Below are 20,321 nucleotides of genomic sequence, written 5' to 3'. Positions count from 1 at the left end.
TTGTGTCTTGTGGTGCGCCAGCACAAGCTGCCACAAAATACATTTAACCATCAATAGTGTGTTGTTTTTTTTTGCTATATCCTACATCAGGGGCTTGGCTGTGGTTGCTATTTTATTGAGGGGTGAAATACAATTGCCAAAATAGCAGTACCCTAAGGCCTCATGCACACGACCGTTGTGTGCATCCGTGGCCGTTGTGCCGTTTTCCGTTTTTTTTCGCGGTCCGTGGAAAAATCGGAAAATGCACCGTTTTGCAGCCGAGGCCGTGATCCGTGTATCCTGTCCGTCAAAAAAATATGACCTGTCCTATTTTTTTGACGGACAACGGTTCACGGACCCATTCAAGTCAATGGGTCCGTGAAAGAACACGGATGCACACAAGATTGGCATCCGTGTCCGTGATCCGTGGCCGTAGGTTGCTTTCATACAGACGGATCCGAAGATCCGTCTGCATAAAAGCTTTTTCTGATCTAAGTTTTCACTTCGTGAAAACTCATTTCCGACAGTATATTCTAACACAGAAGCGTTCCCATGGTGATGGGGACGCTTCTAGTTAGAATACACTGCAAACTTTGTACAAGACTGCCCCCTGCTGCCTGGCAGCACCCGATCTCTTACAGGGGGATATGATAGCACAATTAACCCCTTCAGGTGCGGCACCTAAAGGGGTTAATTGTACTATCATATTCCCCTGTAAGAGATCAGGGCTGCCAGGCAGCAGGGGGCAGACCCCCCCCCCTCCCCAGTTTGAATATCGTTGGTGGCACAGTGTGCGCCCACCATCGCCCCCCCCTCCCTCCCTCTATTGTAATAAATCGTTGGTGGCACAGTGTGCCCCCACCATCGCCCCCCCTCCCTCCCTCTATTGTATTAAATCGTTGGTGGCACAGTGTGCCAACCACCATCGCCCCCCCCCTCCCTCTATAGCAGTAACATTGGTGGCAGTGTGCGGTCTCCCATTCCCCCCCATCATTGGTGGCAGCGGAGTTCCGATCGGAGTCCCAGTTTAATCGCTGGGGCTCCGATCGGTAACCATGGCAACCAGGAAGCTACTGCAGCCCTGGTTGCAATGGTTACTTAGCAATAGTACAACAGTAGAAGATTCATACTTACCTGCTTGCTGCTGCGATGTCTGTGAACGGCCGGGAGCTCCTCCTACTGGTAAGTGACAGTTCTTTAGCAATGCACCGCACAGACCTTTCACTTACCAGTAGGAGGAGCTCCCGGCCGGACACAGACATCGCAGCAGCAAGCAGGTAAGTATGAATCTTCTACAATTGTACTATTGCTAAGTAACCATGGCAACTAGGGCTGCAGTAGCGTCCTGGTTGCCATGGTTACCGATCGGAGCCCCAGCGATTAAACTGGGACTCCGATCGGAACTCCGCTGCCACCAATGATGGGGGGGAATGGGAGACCGCACACTGCCACCAATGTTACTGCTATAGAGGGAGGGGGGGGCGATGGTGGTTGGCACACTGTGCCACCAACGATTTAATACAATAGAGGGAGGGAGGGGGGGCGATGGTGGGGGCACACTGTGCCACCAACGATTTAATACAATAGAGGGAGAGAGGGGGGGCGATGGTGGGCGCACACTGTGCCACCAACGATATTCAAACTAGGGAGGGGGGGTGCTGCCCCCTGCTGCCTGGCAGCCCTGATCTCTTACAGGGGAATATGATAGTACAATTAACCCCTTTAGGTGCCGCACCTGAAGGGGTTAATTGTGCTATCATATCCCCCTGTAAGAGATCGGGTGCTGCCAGGCAGCAGGGGGCAGTCTTGTACAAAGTTTGTAGTGTATTCTAACCTGAAGCGTCCCCATCACCATGGGAACGCCTCTGTGTTAGAATATACTGTCGGATCTGAGGTTCACGAAGTAGCTCATATCCGACAGTATATTCTAACATAGAGGCGTTCCCATGGTGATGGGGACGCTTCAAGTTAAAATATACCATCGGATTGGAGAAAACTCCAATCCGATGGTATAAAAGAACTCCAGACTTTACATTGAAAGTCAATGGGGACGGATCCGTTTGAAATGGCACCATATTGTGTCAACATCAAACGGATCCGTCCCCATTGACTTGCATTGTAATTCAGGACGGATCCGTTTGGCTCCGCACGGCCAGGCGGACACCAAAACGACTTTTTTTTCATGTCCGTGGATCCTCCAAAAATCAAGGAAGACCCACGGACGAAAAAACGGTCACGGATCACGGACCCACGGACCCCGTTTTTGCGGACCGTGAAAAAAAACTGTCGTGTGCATGAGGCCTAAATCTGGTGTTTCAGCTGTGGCCAGCCAATTGTAATACTGTCTGCTGTCTGGCAAAGGATATATTTTTGTTCTGGGTTGAAATACAATTCCCAACTTAGCAACTCCCTAAATCAGTGGTTTCTGCTGTATCAGGCCAACTTTAAATCTATCCATAAAAGGGTATATTAGATTGAAGGTGCGGATAAGGTCATCCTCAATAACTTCACACGCTACCGTGCATTTCCAAGTCTAATTCTGTCTGTAAACGTATACCTGTCATCCAGCGCCTAAATACTAGGCCTACAATTTATATTCAGCTAAATCTGTTGTTACTGCTGTGCCTGTATTAGTGTAATACGGTACCTAAATAGATAGCCAGATAGTGTTAGTTGTCTGTAAAAAAAGGCCTGAATTTGAATTCAATACATTGGGCCAAATAATTTTTTTTATTCTTGTGGTGAACGGTAACAATGAGGAAAACATCTAGTAAGGGACGCGGACATGGTCGTGGTGGTGTTAGTGGACCCTCTGGTGCTGGGAGAGGACGTGGCCGTTCTGCCACAGCCACACGTCCTAGTGAACCAACTACCTCAGGTCCCAGTAGCCGCCAGAATTTACAGCAATATTTGGTGGGGCCCAATGCCGTTCTAAGGATGGTAAGGCCTGAGCAGGTACAGGCATTAGTCAATTGGGTGGCCGACAGTGGATCCAGCACGTTCACATTATCTCCCACCCAGTCTTCTGCAGAAAGCGCACAGATGGCGCCTGAAAACCAAGCCCATCAGTCTGTCACATCACCCCCATGCATATCAGGGAAACTGTCTGAGCCTCAAGTTATGCAGCAGTCTCTTATGCTGTTTGAAGACTCTGCTGGCAGGGTTTCCCAAGGGCATCCACCTAGCCCTTCCCCAGCGGTGGAAGACATAGAATGCACTGACGCACAACCACTTATGTTTCCTGATGATGAGGACATGGGAATACCACCTCAGCACGTCTCTGATGATGACGAAACACAGGTGCCAACTGCTGCGTCTTTCTGCAGTGTGCAGACTGAACAGGAGGTCAGGGAGGAAGACTGGGTGGAAGACGATGCAGGGGACGATGAGGTCCTAGACCCCACATGGAATGAAGGTCGTGCCACTGACTTTCACAGTTCAGGAGGAAGAGGCAGTGGTGAGACCGAGCCAACAGCGTAGCAAAAGAGGGAGCAGTGGGCAAAAGCAGAACACCCGCCGCCAAGAGATGTCCGTCTGCTACTGACCACCGCCATCTGGGACCGAGCACCCCAAAGGCAGCTTCAAGGAGTTCCCTGGCATGGCACTTCTTCAAACAATGTGCTGACGACAAGACCCGAGTGGTTTGCACGCTGTGCCATCAGAGCCTGAAGCGAGGCATTAACGTTCTGAACCTTAGCACAACCTGCATGACCAGGCACCTGCATGCAAAGCATGAACTGCAGTGGAGTAAACACCTTAAAACCAAGGAAGTCACTCAGGCTCCCCCTGCTACCTCTTCTGCTGCTGCCGCCTCGGCCTCTTCTGCTGCTGCCGCCTCGGCCTCTTCCTCCGCCTCTGGAGGAACGTTGGCACCTGCCGCCCAGCAAACAGGGAATGTACCACCAACACCACCACCTCCGTCACCAAGCATCTCAACCATGTCACACGGCAGCGTTCAGCTCTCCATCTCACAAACATTTGAGAGAAAGCGTAAATTCCCACCTAGCCACCCTCGATCCCTGGCCCTGAATGCCAGCATTTCTAAACTACTGGCCTATGAAATGCTGTCATTCAGGCTGGTGGACACAGACAGCTTCAAACAGCTCATGTCGCTTGCTGTCCCACAGTATGTTGTTCCCAGCCGCCACTACTTCTCCAAGAGAGCCGTGCCTTCTCTGCACAACCAAGTATCCGATAAAATCAAGTGTGCACTGCGCAACGCCATCTGTGGCAAGGTCCATCTAACCACAGATACGTGGACCAGTAAGCACGGCCAGAAACGCTATATCTCCCTAACTGCACACTGGGTAAATGTAATGGCGGCTGGGCCCCAGGCGGAGAGCTGTTTGGCGCACGTCCTTCCGCCGCCAAGGATCGCAGGGCAACATTCTTTGCCTTCTCCTCCTACTCGGCTTCCTCCTCCTCTTCTTCCACCTGCTCATCCAGTCAGCCACACACCTTCACCACCAACTTCAGCACAGCCCGGGGTAAACGTCAGCAGGCCATTCTGAAACTCATATGTTTGGGGGACAGGCCCCACACCGCACAGGAGTTGTGGCGGGGTATAGAACAACAGACCGACGAGTGGTTGCTGCCGGTGAGCCTCAAGCCCGGCCTGGTGGTGTGCGATAATGGGCGAAATCTCGTTGCAGCTCTGGGACTAGCCGGTTTGACGCACATCCCTTGCCTGGCGCATGTGCTGAATTTGGTGGTGCAGAAGTTCATTCACAACTACCCCGACATGTCAGAGCTGCTGCATAAAGTGCGGGCCAGTCTGTTCGCGCTTCCGGCGTTCACATCCTGCCGCTGCTCGCCTGTCTGCGCTACAGCGTAACTTCGGCCTTCCCGCTCACCGCCTCATATGCGACGTGCCCACCAGGTGGAACTCCACCTTGCACATGCTGGACAGACTGTGCGAGCAGCAGCAGGCCATAGTGGAGTTTCAGCTGCAGCACGCACGGGTCAGTCGCACTGCGGAACAGCACCACTTCACCACCAATGACTGGGCCTCCATGCGAGACCTGTGTGCCCTGTTGCGCTGTTTCGAGTACTCCACCAACATGGCCAGTGGCGATGACGCCGTTATCAGCGTTACAATACCACTTCTATGTCTCCTTGAGAAAACACTTAGGGCGATGATGGAAGAGGAGGTGGCCCAGGAGGAGGAGGAAGGAAGAGGGGTCATTTTTAGCACTTTCAGGCCAGTCTCTTCGAAGTGACTCAGAGGGAGGTTTTTTGCAACAGCAGAGGCCAGGTACAAATGTGGCCAGCCAGGGCCCACTACTGGAGGACGAGGAGGACGAAGATGAGGAGGAGGTGGAGGAGGATGAGGATGAAGCATGTTCACAACGGGGTGGCACCCAACGCAGCTCAGGCCCATCACTGGTGCGTGGCTGGGGGGAAACGCAGGACGATGACTATACGCCTCCCACAGAGGACAGCTTGTCCTTACCCCTGGGCAGCCTGGCACACATGAGCGACTACATGCTGCAGTGCCTGCGCAACGACAGCAGAGTTGCCCACATTTTAACGTGTGCAGACTAATGGGTTGCCACCCTGCTGGATCCCCGGTACAAAGACAATGTGCCCACCTTACTTCCTGCCCTGGAGCGTGATAGAAAGATGCGCGAGTACAAGCGCACATTGATAGACGCGCTACTGGGAGCATTCCCAAATGTCACAGGGGAACAAGTGGAAGCCCAAGGCGAAGGCAGAGGAGGAGCAAGCGGTCGCCAACGAAGCTGTGTCACGGCCAGCTCCTCTGAGGGCAGGGTTAGCATGGCAGAGATGTGGAACAGTTTTGTCAACACGCCACAGCTAACTGCACCACCACCTGATACGGAACGTGTTAGCAGGAGGCAACATTTCACTAACATGGTGGAACAGTACGTGTGCACACCCCTCCACGTACTGACTGATGGTTCGGCCCCATTCAACTTCTGGGTCTCCAAATTGTCCACGTGGCCAGAGCTAGCCTTTTATGCCTTGGAGGTGCTGGCCTGCCCGGCGGCCAGCGTTTTGTCTGAACGTGTATTCAGCACGGCAGGGGGCGTCATTACAGACAAACGCAGCCGCCTGTCTACAGCCAATGTGGACAAGCTGACGTTCATAAAAATGAACCAGGCATGGATCCCACAGGACCTGTCCATCCCTTGTGCAGATTAGACATTTATAACTACCTCCCCTTAACCATATATTATTGTACTCCAGGGCACTTTCTTATTCAATCCTCTTTTAATTTTCATTTTACCATTATATTGCGGGGCAACCCAAAGTTGAATGAACCTCTCCTCTGTCTGGGGGCCTAAAAATATCTGACAGTGGCCTGTTCCAGTGTTGGGTGATATGAAGCATGATTCTCTGCTATGACATGAAGCCTGATTCTCTGCTATGGGACCTCTCTCCTCTGTCTGGGTGCCGGGGCCTAAAAATATCTAACAGTGGCCTGTTCCAGTGTTGGGTGACATGAAGCATGATTCTCTGCTATGACATGAAGCCTGAATCTCTGCTATGGGACCTCTCTCCTCTGTCTGGGTGCCGGGGCCTAAAAATATCTGACAGTGGCCTGTTCCAGTGTTGGGTGATATGAAGCATGATTCTCTGCTATGACATGAAGCCTGATTCTCTGCTATGGGACCTCTCTCCTCTGTCTGGGTGTCGGGGCCTAAAAATATCTGACAGTGGCCTGTTCCAGTGGTGGGTGACATGAAGCCTGATTCTCTGCTATGACATGAAGCCTGATTCTCTGCTATGGGACCTCTCTCTTCTGTCTGGGTGCCGGGGCCTAAATATCTGACAATGGCCTGTTCCAATGGTGGGTGACGTGAAGCCTTATTCTCTGCTATGACATGAAGCCTGATTCTCTGCAATGGGACCTCTCTCCTCTGTCTGGGTGCCGGGGCCTAAATATTTGACAATGGCCTGTTCCAATGGTGGGTGACATATAGCCTGATTCTCTGCTATGACATGAAGCCTGATTCTCTGCTATGGGACCTCTCTCCTCTGTCTGGGTGCCGAGGCCTAAAAATATCTGACAGTGGCCTGTTCCAGTGTTGGGTGACATGAAGCATGATTCTCTGCTATGACATGAAGCCTGATTCTCAGCTAAGGGACCTCTCTCCTCTGTCTGGGTGCGGGGCCTAAAAATATCTGACAGTGGCCTGCTCCAGTGTTGGGTGACATGAAGCCTGATTCTCTGCTATGACATGAAGCCTGATTCTCTGCTATGGGACCTCTCTCCTCTGTCTGGGTGCCGGGGCCTAAAAATATCAGACAGTGGCCTGTTCCAGTGTTGGGTGACTTGAAGCATGATTCTCTGCTATGACATGAAGCCTGATTTTCTGCTATGGGACCTCTCTCCTCTGTCTGGGTTCCGGGGCCTAAAAATATCTGACAGTGGCCTGTTCCAGTGGTGGGTGACATGAAGCCTGATTCTCTGCTATGACATGAAGCCTGATTCTCTCCTATGACATGAAGCCTGATTCTCTGCTTTGACATGAAGCCTGATTCTCTGCTATGACATGAAGCCTGATTCTCTGCTATGGGACCTTTCTCTTCCTTCTGGGTGCCGGGCCTAAATATCTGACAATGGCCTGTTCCAGTGGTGGGTGACGTGAAGCCTGATTCTCTGCTATGACATGAAGCCTGATTCTCTGCAATTGGACCTCTCTCCTCTGTCTGGGTGCCGGGGCCTAAATATCTGATAATGGCCTGTTCCAGTGGTGGGTGACGTGAAGCCTGATTCTCTGCTATGACATGAAGCCTGATTCTCTGCAATGGGACCTCTCTCCTTTGTCTGTGTGCCGGGGCCTAAATATCTGACAGTGAGCTGTTCCAGTGGTGGGTGACATGAAGCCTGATTCTCTGCTATGGGACCTCTCTCCAATTGATATTGGTTAATTTTTATTTATTTTATTTTTATTTCGATTCATTTCCATATCCACATTTGTTTGCAGGGGATTTACCTACATTTTGCTGCCTTTTGCAGCCCTCTAGCCCTTTCCTGGGCTGTTTTACAGCCTTTTTAGTGCCGAAAAGTTCGGGTCCCCATTGACTTCAATGGGGTTCGGGTTTGGGGCGAAGTTCGGGTCGAGTTCGGATCCCGAACCCGAACATTTCCGGAAAGTTCGGCCGAACTTTTCGAACCCGAACATCCAGGTGTTCGCTCAACTCTAGCTATAACGTCATTTTGTGACACACATCTCAGGACATTTTGAGATAAGTGATCAGTTAAGTGTGGACACATCTGTAACATGGCATCTTTGTGGTTAAAAACACAGAAATATAGTGGCAAATCTGGGGGAGCTGCTCAACCCCTAACACTATAGCGTGTTTTTCATTGGGGGAGCAGTCCCACCGCATGTGGACCGCAGTAAACGACTATCCCCAGCAAAAAATGTTTTGCATACGGTGGAGGATGTCGGCGCGGTCCACATGCACCACAAAGGCATCCTACACAAAAATGGAGCATTGTGCGGATGAAAATATAATCATAAATCACAGAAGAAATGCACCAAACGGATATGCCACTGACTATACTGGCTAGTCATAAATGCAGATATTAAAAGCTGAGACTTTCGCCAATATATTCCTGTCAGGAAGATATCGGAGCCCACATGCACCACGTCACGGCTCTCAGCATAGCAAGGGGTCCTATCACTACGCTACCTATGGTGTGAACAAGGTCTGAAGGTGATGTAATCCAGCTCACAGCCAAGCTTCCACACAACCGCCTAGCAGGACAACTAGTGCAATGTGAACAAAGCCAGACTGTAAGCCACACCCATACCAGACCATGTGATGTAGTGTATGTGCCTTTACCTGGCATTTAAACACTCTCCTTTGCACCTGGTAGCCTCCATCACATGGTCTGGTATGGGTGTGGCTTACAGTCTGGCTTTGTTCACATTGCACTAGTTGTCCTGCTAGGCGGTTGTGTGGAAGCTTGGCTGTGAGCTGGATTACATCACCTTCAGACCTTGTTCACACCATAGGTAGCGTAGTGATAGGACCCCTTGCCATGCTGAGAGCCGTGACGTGGTGCATGTGGGCTCCGATATCTTCCTGACAGGAATATATTGGCGAAAGTCTCAGCTTTTAATATCTGCATTTATGACTAGCCAGTATAGTCAGTGGCATATCCGTTTGGTGCATTTCTTCTGTGATTTATCTTTGTGGTTAGACAGAGGGAGGGCTCCCTCTGTCCCTGATTACATAAACCCGCCCTTCTGCAACATGATACATTGCAATACAGAAGTATTGCAATGTATTGTACAAAGGAGAATCAGAACTGATCCAAAAAATGGAATAAAAGATAAAAATTAAAGCTCACTCCCAACTCAAAAGTTAATATAAAAACATCTATAAAAACAAACTTTTTATTGTATATTCAGCTGCGCATATAGCAGAACGGCACACTCTTCAGGTGTTGCTGCACTCAATGTGAACATTCCCTTGAGACTTTTTTCTTCCTTCCTTACATACCTCAGTTAATGGGGAAAAAAAGTTAGGGGTGTTAAAATAATAGGACACAGAGATATTTAAAAAACATTTTTTTTAAAGAGTAGCAAAACTAAAGTAGAGTAGAAATTTGGCATGACCATGAACATGCTGACTCAATGAATGAGGCACCCATTTGAATTCCAAGGACAATGTTTTTTTCTATTCCGCACCATGACTCACCCTGCAAACAAAACGAGCCTTCAGATAGATAGATATGTTGATCAAACAATAAGAATGTTATTGTTGAAAAATGAAAACATCATTGTCAAAATTGAGGATCCAAAATGGGTCAATCATACATGTAAAATGTAATATCTTTAGTTTGAGGTCAGAGTTAGAGATGGTATATATTAACCAAATCCACCCAAAACTGGCAATGCTGATAGATGTAAGAGAGCATATTTGCCAGATCGGACTACTTGCAGGGATTATCTACCGTCTATTATCTGTACCATGTACCATGGAGACACACAGCTCCCTCCAAGTCTTGATTGACATACCCAGGCAGCGTTCACATCCTCCTTCTGGCCCTGAGTGCATGGTAAATCTTGCGCCTGCGCAGTGCCGTTCAGTATTCAGCGCAGGTGCAGTAAGGAAGTCGGCAGCCAGTGAGCGTCCTTCCTTCACTATGCCTGCGCCAAATACTGAACGGCACTGCGCAGACGCGAGATTTAACATGCACTCAGGGCCAGCAGGAGGATGCAAGCGCTGCCTGGGCCTGCCAATCAAGACTTGGAGAGAGGTGACAGAGGTGGGAGAACAGAGCCTCTAGGAGCAGGAGCAACACCCCCCTGCTCCTAGAGGCTAATTTACATATTATACAAGGTACATTTAAGGAGTAACGGGGGCATGGATAAAACTAGAAATAGGCTAGTTAGGTTTAGCTGACATTAGCACATCGTTAATGTCAGACAGTTTAATTTAGGTATTTCTGATGACAGAAACCCTTTAATCTACACAACTAATATTTGGATTCTCCATCTCCTTACAGACGAAAGATGATCTTGGCTTCAGTCAACTACAAACATCTAAATATATTGGTCCTCTTTCTTTTCCTGTTCATTTTATTATTTGTATGGAAACGTGCAAGTATCACCTCTGGGGTGTCAACAAATATTCAAAAGTTGATTTGTCAAGGAAAAGAGAACCAAAATGAGACAGCAGTTAAAAGCCCAACGCCCCCAAAGAAACACGAGGAGGACATTATTGTCCTCATTTGGAAGTGGCCCTGGGGATATCAATCTCCTTTAGATAAGTGTCCTGAATATGGTATATTTGGATGCAAGTTGACAGTAGATAGAAGTCTATATGGTGTTGCCGATGCTGTCCTTATTCATCACGCAGATATTATGCATCACAAAAACTCTTTGCCCCAAGAGCCAAAACCTAATTTTCAGCGTTGGATCTGGTACAATATGGAAACACCACAGAATATCCAGAACTTGAAAATGTTAGATAACCTATTCAACATGACCATGACCTTCCGGCGCGATTCAGATATACATTGTCCATATGGTCAGATGGAGCCATTAAAAAAGAGAGGGCAAAACTTTACCATTCCCAAAAAATCCAAGCTGGTCTCTTGGGCCGTCAGTAACTGGTACTCTGGTGCCCCCCGCATTGCATATTATGAGGAGCTAAAGAATCACATCACTATTGATGTATATGGAGCAAAGCACAAGAAACTAAGCTGGGATGATTTCTTTGCCACCATATCTCAGTACAAGTTCTACCTCGCCTTTGAGAATTCAGTCTACAAGGATTATATCACCGAGAAGTTGTGGTCCAATGCTTTTGGATCATGGGCGGTTCCAGTTGTGTTGGGAACATCTCGGAAGAACTATGAACGTTTTGTCCCTGGAGATGCCTTCATTCACGTCGATGATTTCACAAGTCCTAAGGAATTGGCTGCCTATCTTCTAGAGTTGGACAAGGACGATGAGAAGTATAGGAAGTTTTTTAACTGGAGATTTCAATATCGTGTTGCTTTTAGTAGAGGACCATCATATAGCTACTGCAAAATATGTGCAATCATCAGAGAAAGTCCCGTTTACCAGGTCCTTCACAGTGTGGAAAAGTGGTTTCTGGAAGATGTGTAATTTTTGACCTGGAAAGTTGAAAACCGATATCTCTACTGTCTCTACTCTAACACGAGTAAATTCAAATTAAAGGACCCCATAAACATAAAGGACATGTGAAACTAATCAAAGTGGAAGGAATCCTTTAAAGGAGCTACAGTATCAGTGGATGAGTACTGGTGCTACTCAGTGTTATATCAGCTGCTGTGGTGGTTCAGAAGCTCTCGGTCACTAGGTCATCACTCTATATTATTCTTATAATTGATGTAAATTTCACAATGGAACAAGGAGTGAATATAATTAAAGGGAAGGGTAACTGTATTGTGGCCATTTTCTCTCTTTACACCCCTGATAGTCATCAGTTCTTAGCTGTGTGTGCTCATCAGAGTCAAGCTGAGCTTGTAAGTCCATTACTAATAGTAGAAATATATAGACATTTTCTTTCAAACAATGGGATGTGCGCCCCAAAGGGTCCTTTCTGGACTGGATTTTACACCACCTATCTGTCTGTCTGTCTGTCTTTTTTTTTCTATTAATCTAATAGCAAAAACACAATGTAACAGCTCTTTGCAAATACTGAATACATGGATTCTAAATGCTACTAATGCTGCACTCACTATATAAATACAAACAAGGTATTAAGCAAATACATTTTAATAGAAAATAATATTTGCCCATCTACCATGGCGAGGTGACCTTTTTCTAGATTGACTCCCCTCCTTGTGCCAATGGGCTTCACATGAAATCAGAGAACAATGGTGGCTACTGGTTAGAGTGTAAATCCAACATGAGGGCAGCCGCACCTCCACATGCATACTGCAAAAACAAAAGACAAAGTCAGCATAACCTGTACAATTTAATAAATCTAAAGGACATGTCACTGTGGCTAAAAATTCTAAAGCAAAAAACACAATGCAACAGCAATATCGATCTATCCATCCATTCTATCTATCTAAGAAAAAAATCATGCCACAGCAATAGAAAATATTCTGGTGCAAATGCTACGCTTATTTTGTAAATTTGAGATTCTTGGCAAATACAGTTTGTACACAATTATTTGGGACCGTCTGCCACACGTCAAGGCGATCTCTGTCAGACGGGAACCTAACACTAAATTCTACCTGTTATGTGCCATAACGGCCACCATGAAATCCAGGGAGTGCAGGTTCCACATGCATGCTGGGTCCACTCTGCTTTTTATCATTTTTGGTGCCAAAATGGCCTCCATTAAATTTAGGGAATGCAGGTACCAACATGCATGCTGAGCCCACCCTATACCTCTCCTGGTGCCAGACGGCTTCCAATGAATGCAATGAGAGTCCACTCTATACCTCTCCTGATGCCAAAAGGCTTCCAGTGAGTGCAGGGAGAGAAGGCTACAGCTTTATACTTACACTGATTAAAATCAGCCTATGGGGCAGACCAGCTGGTCTGGAGTGCAAGACTAAATGGAGTCAGCCACACCTCCAGTACACACTGCAAAGAAAAAGGGGGTCAGTCAGCACATCCCAATGCGCGGGTGCACGCTGCCATGGCTAGAAACACAAAGAAAAAAAATCTATCTATCTATCCATCTGTTTATCGATCCATCATAAAATCTGTAAAAAGGAGATAAAATCTGCAAAAATCCAAAACGAACAGCGGGTGGCAAAAGAGAGCAAATCAAATCCCAAAAAATTATTTAAATATATAAATGGTAAAAAACGATGGTCAAAGCAGGTAGGTCTCCTAAATAACGGTAAAGGGGGACAGTCACTATAGATAAGGGTTTTGATTTGAGGTCTGATATAGGGTCTGATCTAAAATGGGGGTCTGATTTGAAGTCTGATATGGGGGTCTTATCTGAGGAACTTATATGAGGATCTTATCTGAAGATTTGATATGGGTTTGATCTGTGAATCTGATATGGGGGTCTGATCTGAGATCTGATATATGGGTCTGATCTGAGTCTCTGATATGGGGGTCTGATCTGAGATCTGATATGTGGGTCTGATCTGAGTCTCTGATATTGGGGTCTGATCTGAGAATCTAATCGGGGGTTTTGATTAGAGGTCTGAGATGGGGTTCTGATTTGAGGTCTGATATGGGTTTCTGATCTAAAGATCTAATATGGGTGTCTGATATGGGGGTCTGAGTCAGTGTCGGACTGGGGTGACTAGGGCCCACCAGTGGAATTGATTTTGCGGGTCCACCCTAGAGCTGGAGATATTACTCGTTAATTTTTCAGTCTCATGCACATTAACGTATGCATTTTAGAACAAAATACAGTGTGCTAAACAGAACAGTATTGTGCACTGCACTATATCAAATTGTTTTCCATAAGGGTACCTTCACACTAGCGTTTTTGTTTTTCAGTGATGAGTTCCGTCCTCGTCTTCCACGCTGCAGTTTTCTCTCTGGCCAAAAATCCTGAACACTTGCCGGAATGCCGGACCCGGCATTAATTTCCATTTAAATGCATTGATGCCGGATCTGGCCCCAAGTGTTCCGAAAAAAATGGATCCGTTCTTTCTATCCGCGCATGCGCAGACCATTAAATCTGTGGAAAAAAAAATACCGGATCCGTTTTTCCGGACGACAACCGGAAAGACAGATTCAGTATTGCAATACAATTGTGAGACGGATCCGCATCGGGATCCATCTCACAAATGTATCCGTTTGTGTCCAGATTGCCGGATCTTTTGCCTCAAGTGTGAAAGTACCCTTAAGCAACTAATTTAGTTGATAACTGTGTCTGTTATGTACAGTCAGTAGTTTGGACAGCAGTCACACGTGGACATTCCACGTCCTAGATGAACCACCCAGTCAAAAGATACGTTTATTGAAGTAATCGCAGTAGCACCACGGCCTCCTCACAGCTCACCAAGCTCAGCACCGTACATTGTATAGCGGCTGTGCTTGGTATCATGCTCAGCACCTTTCACTTCTATGGGGCTGAGGCCACTTGACCAATGAATGTGACATCACATGGCCTAGGAAAAGAACAGAGAAGAGCACAGAGCTCACAGGAGCACCGATGCCTTCTCAGCTGATCAGCAGAGGCACCGGATGTCAGACCCCCACCGATCAGATACTGATGACTTATCCACAGTCATATGTGACTGATATCAGCAGCTCCTCTTATAATGCTCCAGTGCTTATATAACCTCCAGACATTACATCATATGTGACTGATATCAGCCGCTCCTCATATAACGCTCCAGTGCTGCTATAACCTCCAGACATTACATCATATCTAAAAGGTAAGCTTGTATGTAAGGGGGGGGGGGGGTTTTGTACTGGTACACATTATAAGTGGATATTTTTTGTAGTGGTGCAGATTATAAGGGGGGTGGGTTGTACTGTGCATTATAAGGGGGTATATTTTGTACTGGCATATATTACAAGTTGGCATTTTCTGTACTGGTGCACATTATAAGGGGATATTTTTTGTACTGGTGCACATTATAATGGGGGAATATTCTGTTCTGGTGCACATTATAATGGGGTACTTTTTGTACTGGTACACATTATAAGGGGGGATTTTTTTTGCACTGGTGCACATCAGGCCTCATGCACACGACAGTATTTTTTTCACGGTCCGCAAAATGGGGTTCTGTTGTTCCGTGATCCGTTTCCGTTTTTGTTTCCGTGTGTCTTCCTTGATTTTTGGAGGATTACCAGACATGAAGGAAAGGGAAAAAAAATCTAAGTCAAGTTTGCCTTGCAAATGATAGGAAAAAAACAGACACGGATCACGGACGCGGATGACAATCTTGCATGCCTCCGTGTTTTTTCACGGACCTATTGACTTGAATGGGTCCGCGAACCGTTGTCCGTGAAAAAAATAGGACAGGTCCTATTTTTTTGACGGACTGAAAACACGGATCACGGACGCGGATGACAAACGGTGCATCATCCGAGTTTTCAACGGAGCCATTGAAAGTCAATGGGTTCGCAGAAAATCACGGAAAACGGAACAACGGACACGGAACACAACAACGGTCGTGTGCATGAGGCCTTATAAAGGTGGGATTTTTTGCACTGGTGCACATTATAAGGGAGTAGTTTTAGTACTTTCACACATTATGAGGGGGTATATTTTGTACTTGTGATAAAACCCAGCTAGGGAGTTAACCCCTCCAGCGCCAGACAGGGGAGGAACCAGGAGAAGGGAAGCAAAGCCCATACATGCTGCGACAACAATGCGTTGCCCCTGGCAACCAGCATGTACGGCTAATGTGTCACGACGAACAACAAAGACTGTGACAGGTATTTTTTGTACTGAATGACACCTTCCCCATCTAGTGGTGACTAAAGATATGACTTGTGATTACCATGTGCATACGAAATATACAGTAAATGCATATATAGCATAACAAAGATATTTTTGCACTTTGCAGAATAATGTGGCTCTTGGAGGAGGATGCTGCACATGCTAAAAGCAGTAACCACATCATGTAATCCATAATTTACCTGTGGGGGAATATTTGTTCATATGTCACTCATTTTCTGAAGGAAAGAAAGAAGGAAAGAAGGAAAGAAGGAACACCCATGAGTTGCTAAACAGAGCAAAAAACATCACATCTATGGCAGGTGGTTTTCAATGTGATTATACTATAAAGAAGACATTTTATGGATTTATTGAGTGTTTACTGGAGTTCATCTCATCACAGTGTATTTGTTTGTACCTGGTCATCAGGCCCAGGGGCGGACTGACAACTCATGGGGCCCCCAGGCAATAGGAGATTGTGGGGCCCCTGTGTCTTTGCCCACCCTCAAGCCACACCCACAGCCCCACCCATATATCTCGCTGCCCACGTCACCTACACTTGGTACAGAATTTCTCTTCGCTATCTTCAAAATAAATGTTTACAAATTAATTTTAAAAAAAATCACTCCCTCCACCACAACACAGGCGTATCTCAGACTCAGTGTATCTCATAGCTCCACAGCAATACAACTCACAGTAATGTACGATGTGCAAGTACATCAGAGATCACCTCAGCAATAAAATGCACAGGAAAGTGCAGTGTGTGAGTATATCATAGCCAACCCACTGCTTTCCCATAGAGAAGCATTGGGAGGCTATTGCGCATGCCTGGCTTCATAGAGATGCTTTGAATCAATGCATTTCTATGAGGAGTGTTTAGCGTTGTGCAACACTGGACTAGGAAGCACCTCTAGTGGCCGTCTGATGAGTGGCCGTCTGATGAGTGGCGACTAGAGGTGTTCCTTGGCAGTAATGTAAATAATGCCTTTTTTTCTGAAAAGGCTGTGTTTACATTAAAAATCTTGCATAGACATGCTATAGACACCAGAACTACTATGTTTAGCTGTTGTGGTTCTGGTGACTATAGTGTCTCTTAATATACTGTATTTTCCGCTTTATAAGACGCACCTGATGATAAGCCGCACCTAGGTTTTTGAGGAGGAAAATAAGAAAAATATATTTTGAACCAAAAGGTGTGCTTTTGGTAGGTTTTGAACTAATGGTGGTCTGTGGATGCCGCACTGTTATGAGGGACTGTGGATGACGCACTGTTATGGGGGGATCTGTGGATGATGCACTTTTATGGGGGGATCTGTGGATGATGCACTGTTATGGGGATCTGTGGATGACGCACTGTTATGGGGGGGATCTGTGGATGACACTGATGGGGTATCTGTGGATGACACTGATGGGGGATCTGTGGATGACACTGATGGGGGATCTGTGGATGACACTGATGGGGGATCTGTGGATGACGCACTGTTATGGGGGGATCTGTGGATGATGCACTGTTATGGGGATCTGTGGATGACGCACTGTTATGGGGGGGATCTGTGGATGACACTGATGGGGTATCTGTGGATGACACTGATGGGGGATCTGTGGATGACACTGATGGGGGATCTGTGGATGACACTGATGGTGGGATCTGTGGATGACGCACTGTTATGGGGGGATCTGTGGATGATGCACTGTTATGGGGGGGATCTGTGGATGACACTGATGGGGGATCTGTGGATGACACTGATGAGGGATCTGTGGATTACACTGATGGGGGATCTGTGGATGACACTGATGGGGGATCTGTGGATTACATTGATGGGGGATCTGTGGATTACACTGATGGGGGATCTGTGGATGACACTGATGGGGGATCTGTGGATGACACTTATGGGGCTCTGTGGATGACACTTATGGCGGGGCCCAGTGCAGTGATTCTACTCTAATACACCGGGCCCCCTCAGCTGTTAAGTACATTCAATCCGATCCATAGCTTAATGTATACTGCACTGTTCTGTACTTACTGTAGTACCGTATGTATAGCATTAAGACGGCGCAGACCGGCAGCTCCTTGGTCATGCGCCGCCTGCCCCGCCTGCCGCAGCTCCCTCCTCATGCACCGCCTGCCCGCTTATCTCACTTTATGAATGAACAGGCAGGCGGCGCATGAGGAGGGAGCTGCGGCAGGCGGAGCAGGCGGCGCATGACCGAGGGAGCTGCCGGTCTGCGCCATCTTAATGCTATACATACGGTACTACAGTAAGTACAGAACAGTGCGGTGCACGGCAATAAGAAAGGTAAATACGAGCGTCCCAGAAGCAGTGGCGGGGACCGGGTTACCCTGGCATACACTTCCCTGCCGTCCCGCCCACTGCTGCAGCCACCACCAATCAGCGAGCCGTGCTTAAGCCACCAGTAGTATTCCTCGTATTTTCCATGGAAGACTTTGGAAAGAATGAAAGGCAGGCTATGATTGGCTGGCAGCTGGGATGTGACTGTTGGTTGGGAGATGCTGGCAGGGTGCTCTTTGTTTGGAAAAGTTGGATAGATTATCCACAATGGATGCAGGCTTCCTGTCGCAAATGGCAACAAGACTAAAAAGTCTTGTCACCATCTTCAATTTTTTAGGGTCGTCATCTGGAGCACTGTGGGCCCCCTAGTGGTCGCGGGCCCTCGGTCCATGCCCGAGTGCCCGAATGGTCAGTCCGCCCCTGATCAGGTCAGCGCACTCTGAGTAACACAGCTACTGATCTGACGAGGACAATGGAGTCTATGTGATAAGCTGAGGATTCTTATATTTTATTACACAGCAGTACTGAACAGTGTGGATGTGAATACAGCACTGGGTGACATAGAAAACTTACTAGAGCCAGGATCAGCATCCCCGTGTGTTTGTACCTTGTCTCCCATTAGATCCCTCCTCCTCATCTCTCCATAGACTTCCATGTGCAGCATGTAACCTGATCCCAAGTGAGTTAATAGTTTCCTCTCTCAAGACAGATTCTACCTTTGAACTGAGGGTAAATGAATTATGCAGGAGGCGGTCGGAAGTGGCTAAGTGACAAAATAGAGATTTTTGTCTAGTAAAATATATTACAATTAGAGATGAGTGAACCAGTCGAGATTTGTTTTGGTCTGGTTTGAATATTTTAAAAAGTTTGGTTCGGACCCGAATCGGTTCAGGCCAAATGATTTTTTTTCCCCCTCCCTCTCCCACCTCCCCAGGCTCTGGCACGCAATAATAAATGATGTCTGAGGGACAATGACATACATAGCTATGGGTAAATGCACATTTGCCGGTGTTAATTTTCAGTATGTTTAAAAATACACTGCATCGGCATATGTCTCATGCTTTTTTATATTCCAAAAATTGTCCCTTATCGGGGGCAGATGTTTAAACACACACGGTGTTATGGGATTAATATAAACGCAGGCCACAGCAGCAGCCGTACACAACCTGATGGTTGGCAAGTGACATTAGTGGCATGATGCAGGCCGCAGCAGAAGCCGAACAGAACGTTATGGTAGGTAGGCAGACAGACAGACAGGAAGAGCGGCAAGATGGGGCACTGGCAGCAAGCAGAGATCTATTGATCGCATTCAGCCTGCCTGGACTGTGAGAAAATGTCTCTATTAATACAGCGATCACGTAATATTAACAAACGTAACCCCCTGCCAAGAAAATTTAAATATTTCAACCTTGTGGAAAGTGAGTACACAAAACTGACCCTCAGGCATTAGTGGAAGTGGCATGATGCATTGCAGGCTCCAGCCCTGAAGGACCGGGCTCCTTTTCACCTTAAGGACCAGGCCATTTTTTGCAAATCTGACCAGTGTCAATTTATGTGGTGATAACTTTAAAACGCTTTGACTTATCCAAGCCATTCTGAGATTGTTTTTTTTTCGTCACATCTTGTACTTCATGACACTGGTAAAATGGAGTCAAAAAAATTAATTTTTATTTATAAAAAAATACCAAATTTACCAAAAATTTGGAAACATTTCCAAGTTTCCAAGTTTCTAGTTATTACTTTACATTCCCCATATGTCTACTTCATGTTTGGATCATTTTGGGAATTACATTTTTTGTTGTTGTTGATGTTACAATGCTTAGAAGTTTAGAAGCAAATCTTGAAATTTTTCAGAAATTTTCAAAAACCCACTTTTTAAGGACCAGTACAGGCCTGTAGTCACTTTGTGAGGCTTACATAATAGAAACCACTCAAAAATGACCCCATTCTAGAAACTACACCCCTCAAGGTATTCAAAACTGATTTTGCAAACGTCATTCACCCTTTAGGTGTTCCACAAGAGTTAATGGCAAATGGAGATAAAATTTCAGAATTTAGATTTTTGGGCAAATTTTCCATTTTAATCCATTTATTCCAGTAACAAAGCAAGGGTTAACAGCGAAACAAAACTTAATATTTATTGCCCTGATTCTGTTTTTTACAGAAACACCCCATATGTGGTCATAAATTGCTGTATGTTGAAACGGCAGGGCGCACAAG

At 46.8% G+C, this 20,321-nt stretch overlaps 1 protein-coding gene and 1 pseudogene across 1 annotated transcript; both read left to right on the top strand.

Annotated features, from left to right (window-relative positions):
* Window positions 1-20,321, top strand: part of LOC122946089 — a 442,759-nt pseudogene that overhangs the window by 51,638 nt on the left and 370,800 nt on the right.
* Window positions 10,479-11,579, top strand: LOC122946504 (3-galactosyl-N-acetylglucosaminide 4-alpha-L-fucosyltransferase FUT3-like). Its single transcript, XM_044306192.1, has one exon. It carries the CDS (start codon window positions 10,479-10,481, stop codon window positions 11,577-11,579), a length of 1,101 nt encoding a protein of 366 aa, XP_044162127.1.

The sequence above is a fragment of the Bufo gargarizans genome, chromosome 9, assembly GCF_014858855.1.
Source record: "Bufo gargarizans isolate SCDJY-AF-19 chromosome 9, ASM1485885v1, whole genome shotgun sequence".
NCBI lineage: Eukaryota > Metazoa > Chordata > Amphibia > Anura > Bufonidae > Bufo > Bufo gargarizans.
The sequence above is the reverse complement of the archived record's forward strand: the minus strand, read 5'-3'. Positions and strand labels throughout refer to the sequence as shown.